The sequence below is a fragment of the Macrosteles quadrilineatus genome, unplaced genomic scaffold (assembly GCF_028750875.1).
Source record: "Macrosteles quadrilineatus isolate MER2022 unplaced genomic scaffold, UCM_ALF_1.0 Scaffold_5__1_contigs__length_97177068, whole genome shotgun sequence".
Lineage (NCBI taxonomy): Eukaryota > Metazoa > Arthropoda > Insecta > Hemiptera > Cicadellidae > Macrosteles > Macrosteles quadrilineatus.
The window spans coordinates 41,296,894-41,312,638 of record NW_026542598.1 but is presented as its reverse complement, the minus strand read 5'-3'; the positions used below and the strand labels follow the sequence as shown (position 1 = coordinate 41,312,638).

General features: G+C 37.7%; 1 protein-coding gene across 1 annotated transcript in view; it reads right to left on the bottom strand.

Moving 5' to 3' along the window:
- Positions 1-500: 500 nt before the first annotated feature.
- The window catches only part of LOC128993833 (intraflagellar transport protein 122 homolog), a 67,505-nt gene continuing 52,260 nt past the window's right edge, over positions 501-15,745 (bottom strand). Inside the window, exons 15-27 of the mRNA XM_054417881.1 lie at positions 15,396-15,514; positions 15,095-15,248; positions 13,143-13,304; positions 11,981-12,147; positions 11,034-11,308; positions 10,114-10,258; positions 8,334-8,427; positions 7,795-7,895; positions 7,301-7,409; positions 6,667-6,844; positions 5,912-6,099; positions 4,551-4,715; positions 501-711 (exon numbers count right to left, since the gene is read on the bottom strand). Of these exons, the coding sequence (XP_054273856.1) occupies positions 610-711; positions 4,551-4,715; positions 5,912-6,099; positions 6,667-6,844; positions 7,301-7,409; positions 7,795-7,895; positions 8,334-8,427; positions 10,114-10,258; positions 11,034-11,308; positions 11,981-12,147; positions 13,143-13,304; positions 15,095-15,248; positions 15,396-15,514 (1,959 nt within the window). The 3' untranslated portion in view covers positions 501-609. The remainder of the gene's footprint in view (positions 712-4,550; positions 4,716-5,911; positions 6,100-6,666; positions 6,845-7,300; positions 7,410-7,794; positions 7,896-8,333; positions 8,428-10,113; positions 10,259-11,033; positions 11,309-11,980; positions 12,148-13,142; positions 13,305-15,094; positions 15,249-15,395; positions 15,515-15,745) is intronic.

The following is a 15,745-nucleotide window of genomic DNA, read 5'->3' as shown; positions in this document are numbered from 1 at the left end:
CATTTCCCTACCTTTACCACCTTTCTCCTCTTTTCCCTCAAGTACTCTTTATCTTAGATCCACCTTTTCTAGGTCTTCCTCTTCAAATAGGAATTATTTTTCTTGTAGTCTCCAATGCTGAAATCATAGGCTTGCTTTCTCTTCCCCCTCTTTTGATCTTTTAATAGGTAATTCTAGCATTCCTAGTTTTGTTCTTAGTTGCTCTTTGAAAAATACTATTCCTTATACTTGCACTCATTTCTTTCTTGTAGGCTACATTTCATAAGTACTTCCTCCTGACAGTTAAAATATTTGTATATTTATTAAATATAGCTATTGGTAAATAATTTACTTTTTTTTGCCTTCATTGGTACCTCCACATTATAGTTTCACTCTTTAGTAAGAATTTGGTTTATGATCCTTATCCAAAAAGATATATTTTCTGGAAAACTAAAAAAAAACAATAACAAACCTATGATACAACAAATATTTTATTTGCAACATACATAACCTATTTTACATTTAAAAAGTGTATAAAAATAGTGACTTAAAATGAATAAATATCACGTAAAGGTGCTGAAAGATCTTATGGACGGATGAGTTTCAATATTGTGTAGGCTTAATTATATTCTACATCTGAGTGACTTCTACGTTAGATGGAGGAGGTGAACGACAGAACGGACAGTGACCATGTTGCAGAATCTTCATCTCAAAATCATCTGTGTGAAACATCTGGAAAGAAAGTGCATTAGTCACAAAGAGAGGAAATAAAATGCAGTAGATTTAGTTACATGGACAACTGAGTAAAGTTTGATAAACAAATTTTAAATCACAAAAAGATATAGTTGTGAAGTTGCTGTGAAAACAAGCATCTTGCATTGTCAGTGTAACATTTAGCAATTTACCTAATTATTTAAGAGAACAAAAACGAGTGTCTATCGTGGTAGTTCAAAACACATAATTACAAAATGAGCATTCCTCACATATCCAATGGCAACTGAACACCAAATTATATGAGCTTCCGAAGTTACGGATATACAACAACTCAACAACCCTTCTATCAAACCAACGGCGCAACTACAGCATGAATTAAATAAACGGTATCAGCAATCTGACACATGCTTTCTCCTATTAGCTTGACATTAAAATTAAACAACTTTGATGAGAAAAATATTTTTTTAATAACCGTTACTTATACTGAGTGTTCGGTGGTTATGGTATTTTATGGGGAAAAAGAACAAAATTCAAATGACTTTTGAACCGTAATCTTAAGTCTTGGGGATGTACCGTTCAGAGGGACCCAAATCGGATGTTAACACTCAAAACTTATGTTGACCAAAACAATACTTTTTCCTACTGTCACCCGACAAAGTTGGCTTCCTTGTACTGTTTATAGAACAGAAAGCTGCTAATTGCTGCATATTTATACTTTGGCGCACATCAGGATTCCAACGAAACAACACAAAACAGCGTGGTTATATTATGCACGTAATCCGTGTACGCTTGGAAATAGGTTGGCAACACTTAAAGATAATAATACTATGAGCAGCTGATTGACTATTATAACTACGATTTAACCTGTCATTTTGTGTTTATAGTTTCGGTATTTCTGATCTTTCTGGACTTTTCTTTTAAACGTTTTTAAAACATTCCTACGACCTTAATAAACAAGAAAATACCTTTAAAGCATTTTTTTAGGTGCGGAAACCACTTCAAATTACACTCGAGATCATTCCTAACCAACATTGCTCTCGTGTACTAGTTACACAAATAACTATTTCCTACAGTCACCCGACAAAGGTGCACAGATTTATAGTACAGAAAGCCTTACTTTGGCGCACACCAGTATTCCAACCAAACAACACAAAGCAGCGTGCTTTTATTATGCACGTAATCCGTGTACGCTTTAATTAAGTTGGCAACACTTAAAAGATATTACGACTACGATCAGCTCGTGCAGTGTTTCCCATTTCGTTCAATGTTTGGATTTAACCTCAACTAAAAACATGTTGTACAGTCTTTGAAAGACTAGTTTTCTCTATGCTTGATGGTACAGTAACTGTAGGAAAAATTTAATGTGTAACACGAGTGCAAAGTGCTTTGCTGCACTCAAGAAAATTTCATTACTGTTGTGTGCAGCAAAGTGCTACTTTGCACACTAGTTACACAAATAACTATTCCATATACTAAGGGGGAGAAATTAAAAGGTGATTTATTGTGCTTCGCATTGTATGTCTCTTGCATACCCCACAGCAGTGTACCTTATTTATATCCTATACTCTAATACGAGCAATGTTTGCTTGTATGTATGTATGTATGTATGTATGTATGTATGTATGTATGTATGCTTGCTTGCACAAAGATCTCGAAAACGGTTCCGACGATTTTCTTCAAATGTTGTAAATAGTTTAATTCTGGCCTAAAAACGAGTTTACTGCAGTTAGAACTGCCAACAAAAATCTAATTACGTAGAAAAATGAAACTGAAAATCACATTTTTTTAACATTAGTCTTATGGGTTGCTAGGTAACCTTGTTGGCTGAATTAAATAACAAGGAAAAGTAAACAAAAGACTTGAAGTTGTAGCATGTGTTCATAATAAGCCAACTACCCACAGTATACTAGCAAATTACAAATACAGTACAAAAGGAAAAACATCATTTAGCAAAGATTATACTGAAGATTACTCGATACATTGTAGTCAAGGGTAGCAGTGAGAAGTCTGGGATCTGTTTATGACGATTAGATAAGGGTATGGGCAATCCTAAAATGCTATGGGAAGGGAGGGAAACAGGTCCGTGACGTAGGAAGTGGTGAAGGAAGTAGTCAAGGCGAGCTGTCCGGAGTGTGGGAACTGTTTATGACGATTAGATAAGGGTATGGGCAATCCTAAAATGCTATGGGAAGGGAGGGAAACAGGTCCGTGACGTAGAAAGTGGTGAAGGAAGTAGTCAAGGCGAGTAGTCCGGAGCGTGGGAACTGTTCATGACGATTACATAAGGGTATGGGCAATCCTAAAATGCTATGGGAAGGGAGGGAAACAGGTCCGTGACGAAGGAAGGTGTTAAGGAAGTAGTCAAGGCGAGCTGTCCGGAGTGTGGGAACTGTTTATGATGATTGGATAAGGGTATGGGCAATCCTAAAAGGCTATGGGAAGGGAGGGAAACAGGTCCGTGACGTAGGAAGTGGTGAAGGAAGTAGTCAAAGCGAGCTGTCCGGAGTGTGGGAACTGTTTAAATAATGATTGGATAAGGTTTCTACAATCCTAAAAGGCTATGGGAAGGGAGGGAAACAGGTCCGTGACGTAGGAAGTGGTGAAGGAAGTAGTCAAAGCGAGCTGTCCGGAGTGTGGGAACTGTTTAAATAATGATTGGATAAGGTTTCTACAATCCTAAAATGCTATGGGAAGGGCGGGAAACAGGTCCACGACGTAGGAAGTGGTGAAGGAAATAGTCAAGGCGAGTAGTCAGGAGTGTGGGAACTGTTTAAACGATTAGATTAAGGTATCTGCAATCCTAAAATGCTATGGGAAGGAAGGAAAACAGGTCCGCGACGTAGGAAGGTGTTAAGGAAGTAGTCAAGGCGAGCTGTCCGGAGTGTGGGAACTGTTTATGACGATTAGATAAGGGTATGGGCAATCCTAAAATGCTATGGGAAGGGAGGGAAACAGGTCCGTGACGTAGGAAGTGGTGAAGGAAGTAGTCAAGGCGAGCTGTCCGGAGCGTGGGAACTGTTCATGGCGATTAGATAAGGGTATGGGCAATCCTAAAATGCTATGGGAAGGGAGGGAAACAGGTCCGTGACGAAGGAAGGTGTTAAGGAAGTAGTCAAGGCGAGTAGCCGGAGTGTTGGAACTGTTTATGATGATTAGATTAAAGTATTTGCAATCCAAAAATGCTATGGAATGGGAGGAAAACAGGTCCGTGACGTAGGAAGTGGCGAAGGAAGTAGTCAAGGCGAGTAGTCCGGAGTGTGGGAACTGTTCATGACGATTAGATTAAGGTTTCTACAATCCTAAAATGCTATGGGAAGGGAGGAAAACAGGTCCGCGACGTAGGAAGTGGTGAAGGATGTAGTCAAAGGCGAGCTGTCCGGAGTGTGGGAAATTTTTATGACGATTAGATTAAGGTATCTACAATCCTAAAATGCTATGGGAAGGGAGGAAAACAGGTCCGTGGCGAAGGAAGTGGTGAAGGAAGTAGTAAAGGCAAGTAGTCCAGAGTGTGGGAACTGTTTATGACGATTAGATTAAGGTATCTGCAATTCTGAAATGCTATGGGAAGGGAGGGAAACAGGTCAATGACGTAGGAAATGGTGTAGGACGTAGTAAAGACGAGCTGTCCGGAGTGTGGGAACTGTTAATAACGATTAGATTAAGGTATCTACAATCCTAAAGTGCTATGGAAATGGAGGGAAACAGGTCCATGACGTAGGAAATGGTGTAGGGCGTAGTAAAGGCGAGCCGTGTGGAGTTTGGGAATGGATCTATGTGTCTCCAATACAGTACTAAGACTGCTTTCAGAGTGGACTAATGATTTTCCCCGAGCAAAGCTCGGTCCCCAGGTACTTTACCTTATTGCAAGAGTGACAGACAGATATCTGCAGTTCAGGTAGCAGACTACGGTAGTACTGGTAATGAAGGGGAGGAGGCCACTTGCATATAACCACTGTGCCAGGGTCCATGGCCTTAAGGGTCGATCTGTTCACCACAACAGGCTCGAACTGGTCAGCTTCCGACTGCAAAAAAACATTCTAAATAATAATATTATAACTTGTAATTCATCAAGCTTACCTTCAGGTGACTCAAATAATGCTGTTGCTAACCTTGAAAAAATTGCAATGGATGAAAGAAATAAGTGTATGAAAACAATCATCAACGTTTCAAGATGAAATGTTTAAACAAAAGAAAGATTAAGTATTTTCAGCTGAAAAGCCCCATATAGATTTAAAACAAATTATAACATGTGTGACTGAATACTTAAAACAGTTTGTATAAAACTGTACGAATAAACATATCATTTTCGATAAAATAGAAGAATTACCTTATCCAACCTCCAACCACAGTCTGGTATGACAACTAGTGTCGTTCCTTAGAACATCGTCAGGTCATTGTATGCAACCACATCATCAATGTATTAATACATTGTGGTATGTCAAAAGATTCTTTAAAACACTGTCAGAATCACAATAGTAAAACTAGTCATGTTGATCAAATTATTAAAATTGAACATTTTAAATAATCAGTCTTCCTTCCAGTCAAATATTATATTTGATACATATATTGACAAGCTATAAATCAAAGAAGTATCAAATAAAAAGAACAAAACAAACTGAAATACAGGTGGCACTGGGGAGATGAAGATGAAGACACCTCATATTTCAGTCAGTTTTATTTAGTCAGTGACAGTGATAAGACAGTGCAGGCCAGCCTTTACAGTTTTAACTAGTTTTATCACTTGTTATTAAATTTTAATAATTTGATCAACATGACTAGTTTTTACTATTGTGATTCTGACAGTGTTTTAAAGGATGTTTTTGACATACCACAATGTATTAATACATTGATCCAACATTAAAGTAACTGTTGTTGAGCTGGAAAATTATGAATCATAACTTAAATAGGACTCGGTAACAAACACGCTTAGCTCTGGTGACCACTGTTCTATGACTACAGATAATGACAGTGTGTAGGCTTTCCAACAAGCCTACCCCCGCCACCCTCAGACTTATTTAAGAGCTGTGACCTCCAGCATTCACTATACCTCTAATTTTCTCCCCAGGCAAACGTTCTTGCCACCAAAGATCAGTCAACAATATGTACAACTGTATTCGTTAGGAAATCGTTACTGAAAATCTTTTAAAATTATCTATAGAAAACGCTATGGAACGCTATTCCACCCCCCTTCATCAAGGTTAGTTTTTACATTATTGACCTCAAACGAGACCAGTCTTGCAGTGAAGGGGTCCGCAGCCATGGTGTCGTCCAATCGCAGCGTCTGTGAGTGTTCGTCCACTCGCTGCGTCCAAGCCTCGCTCTGTGTCCCTGGGGCCTCGAGTAGCCTCGCAGCCTCCACGTCAGTCACTCCTGGCTCCAACTGGAACTCCACCAATGGCAGCACCTCTGACAAACCACAGTACAATCAGCTGACTAAAGAGAAACTGAGAACTTAATACTTGGGGAAGCAGGGTTAAATTAACCAGGAGCACACATATTGTGTGGTTTCAAACGTACTGGTTAATTTTTATATGCACTGTTTATGATATAGAAGTGTGGAAGAAAGAGGATATCAGCTAGCTTACCTTGAAAGATATAGTGTAAAGTTTTGTGTTTCTTAAGCCACAAAAATCATAAAAACCTAGGCCTTTTGTGTTTAATGTTACATCACATCCTTTACCTTAGAAGTACAGTTATCAGTTAGGCCATAGAACACACAAAAGCTCGATATTCCATCCCCTTGGGGACTTAAAGTGTAGAGAAAGAGAAAGAAAGTTCATAATGAAATTTTATGGTACAAATATTTTTGTAGTTTTTAAGACAACGTTGTGGTCTTGAGATGTCCAAATTAGAGGTTGTCTACTGTAAACTCAGTTTAATAATCACTAACCGCATATTATTTCAGGGATTATTGCAGGGATTATTCATAACAATCACATTTCCCGATGTTTCACTGACAAAGTTTGCACTCACCGAAAGTTACAAACGAGTGTATAAACGGCTGCCGACAGTTGGTACAGCAGTTTCCCGCGACACTGGAGTTTGCCAACAGTGGGTTGTAGGAGGAGCAGCGATAACACATGATCAGCAAGTCCTCGTTGTCGTGGTACGGCTTGGCCCGCACCATCATGGAGGCTATGTCTATATACTCCTACACAAAACATGTGTATCTGATAATAGGTATAGTGCTCCTAGGTAATCATAAGGTCACCGGTTCAACCTTGAAAAGTGATGGGAGTATTTGATAATATGAAACCAGACCCAGTTGTTCTTGGTCATTAGATTTTATTTAACACATCTTTCACCTTAAAATACACACCTGTTGCGTCAGCTGATGATAATGTTATGGAAGGAAGATCTTTCTAAAAATAAACTAAAGAATGGAAAAATATTGATAATTTTTCTCTGTTAACTTAGCCTTAATGACTGAAAACTGTTGAAAGCTGCCGTCATTTGAAGGGAAGAGGATTAATTTTTTACACACTCCTAAAAGATCCAAAATAAATTAACACTTAAACTAAAAATAAGGTCAATGTTGAGGTTGTAGTAAAGCGCAAAATAAAAATAAAAATAAACATAAAATACTTTTGCCTGTATAAAATAGTACCTGAAACTGTGGAGGAATACGAAGGGATTGCATCTTGTCAAGGGCTTGTCTGGCCAACTTGTACGCTCCCAGTGTTCGAGCTTGCTTTGACAAAGCATACAAAATGGCACTGAGCTGGCTAAGGAATTACATGCAACTACTTAATAAACATAATCCGCCTAAACAAATAACTTATTGAAAACGAATACCTTTCTGATGAAAAATTCACAAATAAATCTCAAGAGCATTTGCTATTTTCACTTGAAGCATTAAAAATAATTGTCTATTCTAAAAGTGAGCCAATCAGCCAATACAGGTACTGTACAAGTATGACATTTTCTCCAAACTCGCAACAATGTTGCCTTGGTTTTACACTCTGTACTACCAACTGAGCCTGTAACTCAACGTTGGTAAAAAACTCACTGTATGTGCTTGGTAGAATTAACCGAGAACTGAGAACGTAAGTTTATAATTTTATATAAACAAAGATAAAAAGTAATAATATCAAAGGATACAACTGAGACACCCCCGTTGGGTTGACTGCCTTGGTCTCGTGCAACAAATACCGAGCGATGTTGAACAAAGCTTCCGGCTGGTACGACGTGAACGGCTCCTCCTGGAAAGTTACACAGAAAAGCAGTTGAAATATAAAATTAATAAAGGCAAACCTTCCACAGGCGCTTTCCACAAATATAATGAAATCTAAAACATTATTTGTGCTACAGCAAAATGGAGAATAACTTCTAAGGTCACATTGAAAATCATAAACATCTTCTGAAGGCACGGCGAAATGGAAAATATCTTCTGAGGTAACAGCGAAAATCGTGAACATTTTCCGTAGTCCCAGCAAAATGGAGAACTTCTTCAGAGGTTATAACGTTATCGAAAATAATGTCCACTGCCGCGGACATCGTCTCCTACCACCGTGGAAAAACCACCAACACCCGACAAAATCGTCTATAAAACTTAGTGTAGTGCAATTTTGTGTCAATAGAAGCCAGCTTTTTTGTTAATCATTATTCTACCAGTAATTCAAACAGTTAGGAATACTTACCAAATATCTCTGAATGACATGGTATGCGTAGTAGATGGAAGAGTATTTCTCATACTCATGAAATTTTGTTATCATTTCGCTTTCTTGTTCCTTTCTGTAATCAAACAAACCTATTTAAAGTCAGTATTTAAAAATTAAAATGAAAAAACTTGTTATAACAAGACACAAAAATTTAACAAAGATGTGAACACAGCTTAAAGATAGATTCCAAAAGCTAACTTGCGTTATGTGGTTGTTTGCATTGACAACTAAAAAAAAAACTAGCAGATTTGAAAATTTGCATAAGGTGTATTAATTGGTGAGTTGGTGGCTCAGACGGTAGCTCCACAGACTTCGGGCCCAAGGCAGCAATGTCGTGGATTTGGATCCTGGTACTTGTCACAACTTTTTATCAGTACAGTTTGAGTTCACTCTTGTACTGACCAGCTCACCCCTTGCTTTGACGGATACGTTCCACGCACTTAATGTGTACGGGCACATATAAGGTTAGAAGAGGCGGCCAACCTCTTTCACTATTATCATTCAAGTAAGTTCTTCTGTAAAAGCTCAAAAGTAAGAGAAGGGCAAAACATCAAGTTTAATGTGTTGTTGTATGCTAAAAATCTAGCTGGAACTCTTTGGTGGGTTAAATTCATATTCCAGATTTCTTAATGTATTCAGTTCCTAGATAATTAATGTTTTAGATATAGTTAAAAATTACCAAACCACAACCAGACAAAAACTAGATATCTGAATGGTTAGAGCTCGCCCCTAATAACTGATAATAATAGTGATCCTGAGAATTAGTCAATAGGTTGTAGATGGTTTGAAACTAGGCGAGCCTTCCTTGATAAATTAAAATTAATTAATGATCCTTGCTAAAGAAATGGCTACTTTTAGTCAGTAAAGGCCCCTACACACTAGGACACCCGGTCAACCGGCGATCTGGTTGACGAACGACCAAATTGCGACCTTTGTCATGTACCGAAAACCTGGTGGTTTCCGATCAACCATTTTATCGCTGGGCAATGAGATTTCTAAAAAAAACTAGAGTGTGTAGGGTTCAGCGACTAAGTTGATCAACTAAATACGGCTTGGGCATGCGCAATACCACTAAAAATGAACTGACAAAACAAACCATGTTAAAATCTCAATCTCTGGCGTCCTTTTTTCACTGGGTGGTGTCATGGGCGTCACTGGTTGCTTAGTATGACGGAAACTGTCATTTGACATCTGTAAATAGTTCTTAAAATCCTGAGGATTTAGGATTTTCAAGTCACAAAGCTTGTAGGAGTGCCATGTGGCTGTAACTATTTCTACGTTATCCCAAAATCTTATAAACAATTTATTTCTTCTTCTCTGCTTCCCACAATTAAATATAATCATAACATTGGCAGCTATTTCCTCTTCGTCGGCAGGCATGGTATTGTCGTTGTCACTTAGTTACACACTTAGATAAGCCCAAGTGTAACTAAGCTCGAACCAGAACAAAACACATTTAATCTATCCCCACCAAATTTTGATTTATTTCCTCCTTGATTGAAAGTGCTAGGTATCCTAGTCTGTGGACCCCAGCAATAAAACGTTCAATCATCAACTTAGTCGCTCGTCAACCAGATCGCCAGTTGATAAGCGACCGGGTATTCTAGTGTGTAGCGGCCTTAGCAAAGCTGCACAAGGCATCTCACTTCATTTTACACTCATCTTTCATATTTGGGTTGTACACCCTGTTGCTTCCCCGTTTAATCGGTTATAATACAAATATTGGTCATGTCCAATGTTTGACGATAGCAATACCCACACTTTGTTGGCAATATCCAGACACTGACAACTGAGCAGCCAGTAGTAGTAGCCTGCGTCGTTGAATCTCGTCTCGTTGACAGCGTTTAGAGTCAGATGATGCAAAACCTTGAATGCCTGCTCCGGCTGTCCTGCCTGGTGGAACGCTGCAACACAACCAAATTTACTTTTGAATGTTATTGTAAACCGAATAAATATCCACAGCAATCAGAGGAGGAGTATCTGTACTAGAGAAACAAAGATGGAAAATGATTATTAGCACTCCGGGGAGACTGGAGAGACTAAATCAATGACAATGAAGATGTAAATGCATCTGATTTTTTTTTACAAAAACAGCAATCAGTTGGTAAAAAGGATGTGTTTAGCTATTTATGAAACAATGGCTTGATCAAAAGGTAAAAGTAATGGAGAAGATGATAAATTTGTTAATTGTTAGGATGTGTTGCATTGGAAAGTAATTGCTGGATAGATGAGTAGTTATAGTGCTCGCCTGCTCAAAAGGTTCCCGCTTAGTTCATAAGAAAAGTCTGTAACTTTATGATGAGTTACCCCATGTAACCTAGTTGCTTTGATCATTGGGCTTGTAATAAATGGTTCTGAAGATTAGTCAGTAAGAAAGCTGCACACATCACCTAATTCTTTTCTCCACCTACCTTTCATTTATTTCATACTCAGATACACATCTATGTGTGTCACTGTGCTAAAGTATTGATAGTAATAATGGATATATCGAGTATAGGCAAACTGTCTAGTGGTGGAGGATTTTATCCATGAGGTCCCGGGTTTAAATCCCACCAATCAACTATAAGTTACCTTGTTTGATATTCATGAATGAGCACAACTAAAAATTATTTTGCATCGAATACAAAACAAGTCAGTACTTGACTCAAATACATCCTGATATTGTTACTTTTAGTTTACCTTTCTGGGCCTCTATGAAGCGGTCGTGCTCTGCCAGCCAGTGAGCGTACGGGCCATGCACGAGGTGTTTCAACTCCGGAATGTTGTCCACCAGGGCGAATGCCTCTGTCCACTGACCGGCCGCCACGTGCAGCTTGACCACGGCCGTCTGATCACCCAGCTTTTGGTACATCTCCGAGGCTAGAGCCAGCTGTTGACAGTTGCTGAGGTGCGAGGCTACAGCTCTGATAGCCTCCACCTCCGCTTTGTCCAACTTGCGACCCACTTCTACCAACCTTAAAAAATGACATTAGGGTAAAAGCGATAAATTCTAGAGAGATAAAATTAAGGGTGGGAAAGAAGTAGTCTTGAGTCGAGTATTGGATGTAACTACTAACGTATCGAGTCATGTTGAGTAGAAAACCATCGTTAGTTAGTTAGTTTTTAAAGTAATCAAATTTTCATGAAACTTAAACACAATTTGCTCCAGGGCAACTGGTATCGCTGAAACTGCCATTTGAAATACGGTACTTTGGTGTTATACCAACCACATCGATAAATCAACTTCCAAATAAGATTTTAATTAGTTTAAACAACAAAATCTTCCTAACTTAACCTTATCTATCCTAACCACCCTTAGGTTAGGTTAGGTTTGGTTTGGTTAAGTAGGTTAGGTTGGGTTATGCTATAACTATTAGGTTTGGTCGTTAGGTGTGTACCTGAAATACAGTACATGACTTATGAAAACTCCACGTTGAACGAAATTTAGACATCTTGAGTGCTCCACTGTACTTTACTCTATACCATTGGAACAAATGTGCAGCTCATAAAATAATGGTTTTTATCTCCGGCCTCAAAATTATAAATCTACATTAACTAGTGTATTCCACCTTGATTTTCTGCTATAAAACATTGTCACAAAAAAAACAATATAAAATACCTATAAACAAAACTCTACTACTACTGACATGTCCACCCATCCGTTTGCTCCGATGATATCTAGAGCCTTGAGAGTGTCGCCAGCTGAAAGGTACATTTCCGCAGCAGCTCTAGGCTCGTTGATGTTGCAAGCCCAGTCCGCCTTCTTGCGTAGCAACGCCTTACGGTCAATGTTGTCACCACTGCCGAGGAAATCCTGCCACATGACTTTAAATTACCTCGACAGTACTAACAATAATGTGATACATAATTTACTGTCAGATACATACATGAGGGCACAAATATGTTAATCTAAGTTAGTTTTAAATGTTTACACTGGCAGGTTTCTATTTAAAATCAAAATTCCACTTATTTTCCAAATTTATTTGGTAGGGTAGTATAATATTATGTTGCTCTTCTGATTTGCAATAAAACAAGAACACTTTATTTTATTTTATCAAGGTTATTTTATATTTGATTTTAATTTTTAATCTGACGCAGTTAATCCAGTTAACCTGGTGAAAAACGAATATGGTATTAAAGGTATTTAGTTTGGGAGCTTCGGTTTGTCTAATTTTCCCTAGCAATCAACTCAACTCTGAACGCAAGATTATTTTCTCAATTGTTACAACTGTGAATTTTATTGTAAAATTCAAATTCAAATTCAAATTCAAATAGTTTATTGCCATTAAGTATACATGTCATACAATAGGCCAGGTCAATGGAGATAATATACAATTCAAAGTACAATGTACAGAGTCAAGTGTAAATGTTTTGTGTTCCTTAAAAAAAACTAAATTATTGATATTTGATAAAAGGATAGTTTAGTTAGTGTATAAAGGATAAATATAAAGCATTTACCAGGAAATTGTATTTGGGAAATAACGGTTTACATGAAATTTGGATATTTGTTTTTAAAATTATATGTAAGCAAAAGTAGGTTGAATCACCTCTTTATATTGACAGATATTGTCCCCCCTCCAAAACCAAACCAAACAATAAACAAGAGCTCAGGGAAAACAGTGTTGGTAAAACTGATTCATACATTTCAAAATTATCAATTTAATTGTGTTGTGAACTTTTTGAGCACTTTCATCTACCTGTGCACTTTTATTCATTATTGCAATTTCATAGGTTAATTAGTTATGTACCCATTTCTCATTCTAAGTCCGTCTTGTCAATTTTGATTTTAATCAACTACTGATGATGTACCTGAGCCTGGTCGAACATGCGCAGGTCTGTGTACATGGCCAATGCCTTGTGTTCTTGGTTGCAGCGCTGAAAGGCACGAGCTGCGTCCTTAAACCTCCCCTTGTACGCCAACAGTTCACCCAGCAACGCTTCCTTCTCCTTCTCCCCCTTGCTTTGCCTTTCCTGTCACAAACAAAAAACATAAACATGTAATAATGTTGTTGTAATGTAATAATGTTGTAATGAAATAATAATACTTACTATCAAATGATATTTCAAACATAAACACCTCATTTTAAAGCAATGGAAAATACAAGTTCAAATTTGTGTAAAAGGTTATCAGCTTTCTTCCTACTGTAGTTAACTGGGATAATAGAATCAGATTATTTACTTACGCTCACATCTTGTTTAGGTTTTCGTATTCTTTAGGCTTACAGAGCACAGCTTGTTTACTAGTTAGAGCGGAGGACATTTATCCTGAAGCCTTGGGTACAAGTCCTGCTAATCATCATTCGCGTTTGCTTTCAGTTTTGACTATTCATTCATACAACTAGACATTTCATTCATTTTACGGTTTTCACCAGTTTTTTAATCAACACATTGTTGAATTGATCTACAGACAGATGACACTGATTTCTGTTGGATATGCAGACTTTATAACCAGTCAAACTGATTGTACGACTTATTGAAAGCTATAGCATTTTTTATATCATGTTGACTGTCTTAATCACAAAAATACCCCCGCTGCAGCAAACCTGCCGACTAAGCGAATTTCCATTTGTCTGGATTCATTTTCAATTAATCTATTAAATTAACATTTATGTTTGACGAGTACCTAGGTTAGCTGCTACAGGGAAACTAATAAAGTGTGTTTTTTATTAAAATATCAATAGCTTAGTATGAAATAAATAAATCCGCCAAGTTTGATCAAAATATATCCATAAACAAGCCAACTACAACATATTATAATATTCTCCATAGGAATAACATGGGAATTTTAAATTAACAATTTTTTTAATTTCTCCGTAACCAATCACCGTACAAAAACACTTTGATATACTAAATTATTTGTTTTTTAAGATCTTTAAAAAGGTCTGGAGAAAAATTTATAAATTTTGTGTTTTAAGGGTAAAAATGAGAAAAACTCATTTTTATCCCATAAAACCCCCCGTTAAACCCCGTTCCCATGGTCCGATCATGCTGGTTCGCGAACTCATTCAAGTTAATCCCGCCTTACACCTTCAAACCAAATGTTATCAAAATCGGACGAAAATTACTCAAGTTATTGTCTGGACGGACCGGACACACCCACACACACACACATATATATATGTGTTTTTGGCCTCTGGGGACATCAAAATGAAAAAGTAAATCGGTCCCGGGCCTAGGTCTTACCATGAGACCTACGGTAATAGCTACTTCCCTATAGGGAAATTCGCTAAAAAAGGATAGAAAGTTTAGAAACTAGCACACTCCTGGCTTAAGCCCACAATAATGCAATAACATAATGGTTCAGAATCCTCCTTAAGCTGTAGCAGCCTATCAAGTAAAATTTATATGTCTCTTAATCAAGAACTGTGTGTGATGGTGTTTTTCCACAAGAGTAAAGGTTTAAAGCCACTTATTAGATTTAAAAAATCGATTGTCCAGACAATATATGCCTAGCCTAAAAAGTCCTTTATTGGAGCTGTAAACCTTGTAAGCTTTTTCAGCAAATGAAAATGGTTTTTCTTTTGTCCTAAGACGCTAGGCACGAGCGCGGGATAGTTTTTCACATTACTTCAGGCTAGACCTAGGGTTTGCGGCGTTATCACTTAGATAAATTCCATTGGTGATATGGCGGGATTTGAACCCGGGACCTCAGGGACCGAAGTCCCGCGCTTGGCACTAGACCAGCTCGCTCCCCAAACGCAACACAAGAACACAACACAAATGAAACACAAGAATGATCAGTTTTACTAAAGATAGCAAACCTGAAAGTCATTGATAAGCTCGAGGTATCTAAGGTCTCGGATGCGTGCAAAGGCTTTGCTGGCAACACGGAGGTCTAAGTGTTCAAGAGCAGAGTGTGCCAAAGCCTTCCAATCTCCGTCTGCTACTCCCATGCAAGCGATTGAATACGCCTCTCTGCAACGTATGAATAAGAATATTTTGATGATTGTTTGATACATCAGTAAAATTGACTTTATAACTCACATTTATTAACTTTACAAATCCAAATTCATCAACGCAAATATTTTGACAAACATTTTGTGGATTCCTATCCAGTCTTACCTGAACTGTTTTTTCTCCAGATACTGGTACATTGGAGCAGATAGAGGAACTTCTATGGCTGCCATTGTAGATACGTGCAGGCAGAAGATTTTGGATCCACAGAATCCGACTACAAAGCCCTGAAAAATCAAAAATAGTTTCCAACAAAATTTACACAACCAAAACAAGGGTACAATCAATACATCTCGGTTTTCCAAGATGGTCAGTTTTGCTTCAGTCACAAATTGATGCTAAATCTAATATAAAAACTACTAAAACAACTTTAAAGTTCCACTAAAAATGAAATGTATAATTTGAAATGTAATGGTGGTTTTTATATCTTCTTCCGTTCTTGTTATTCTACACAATTC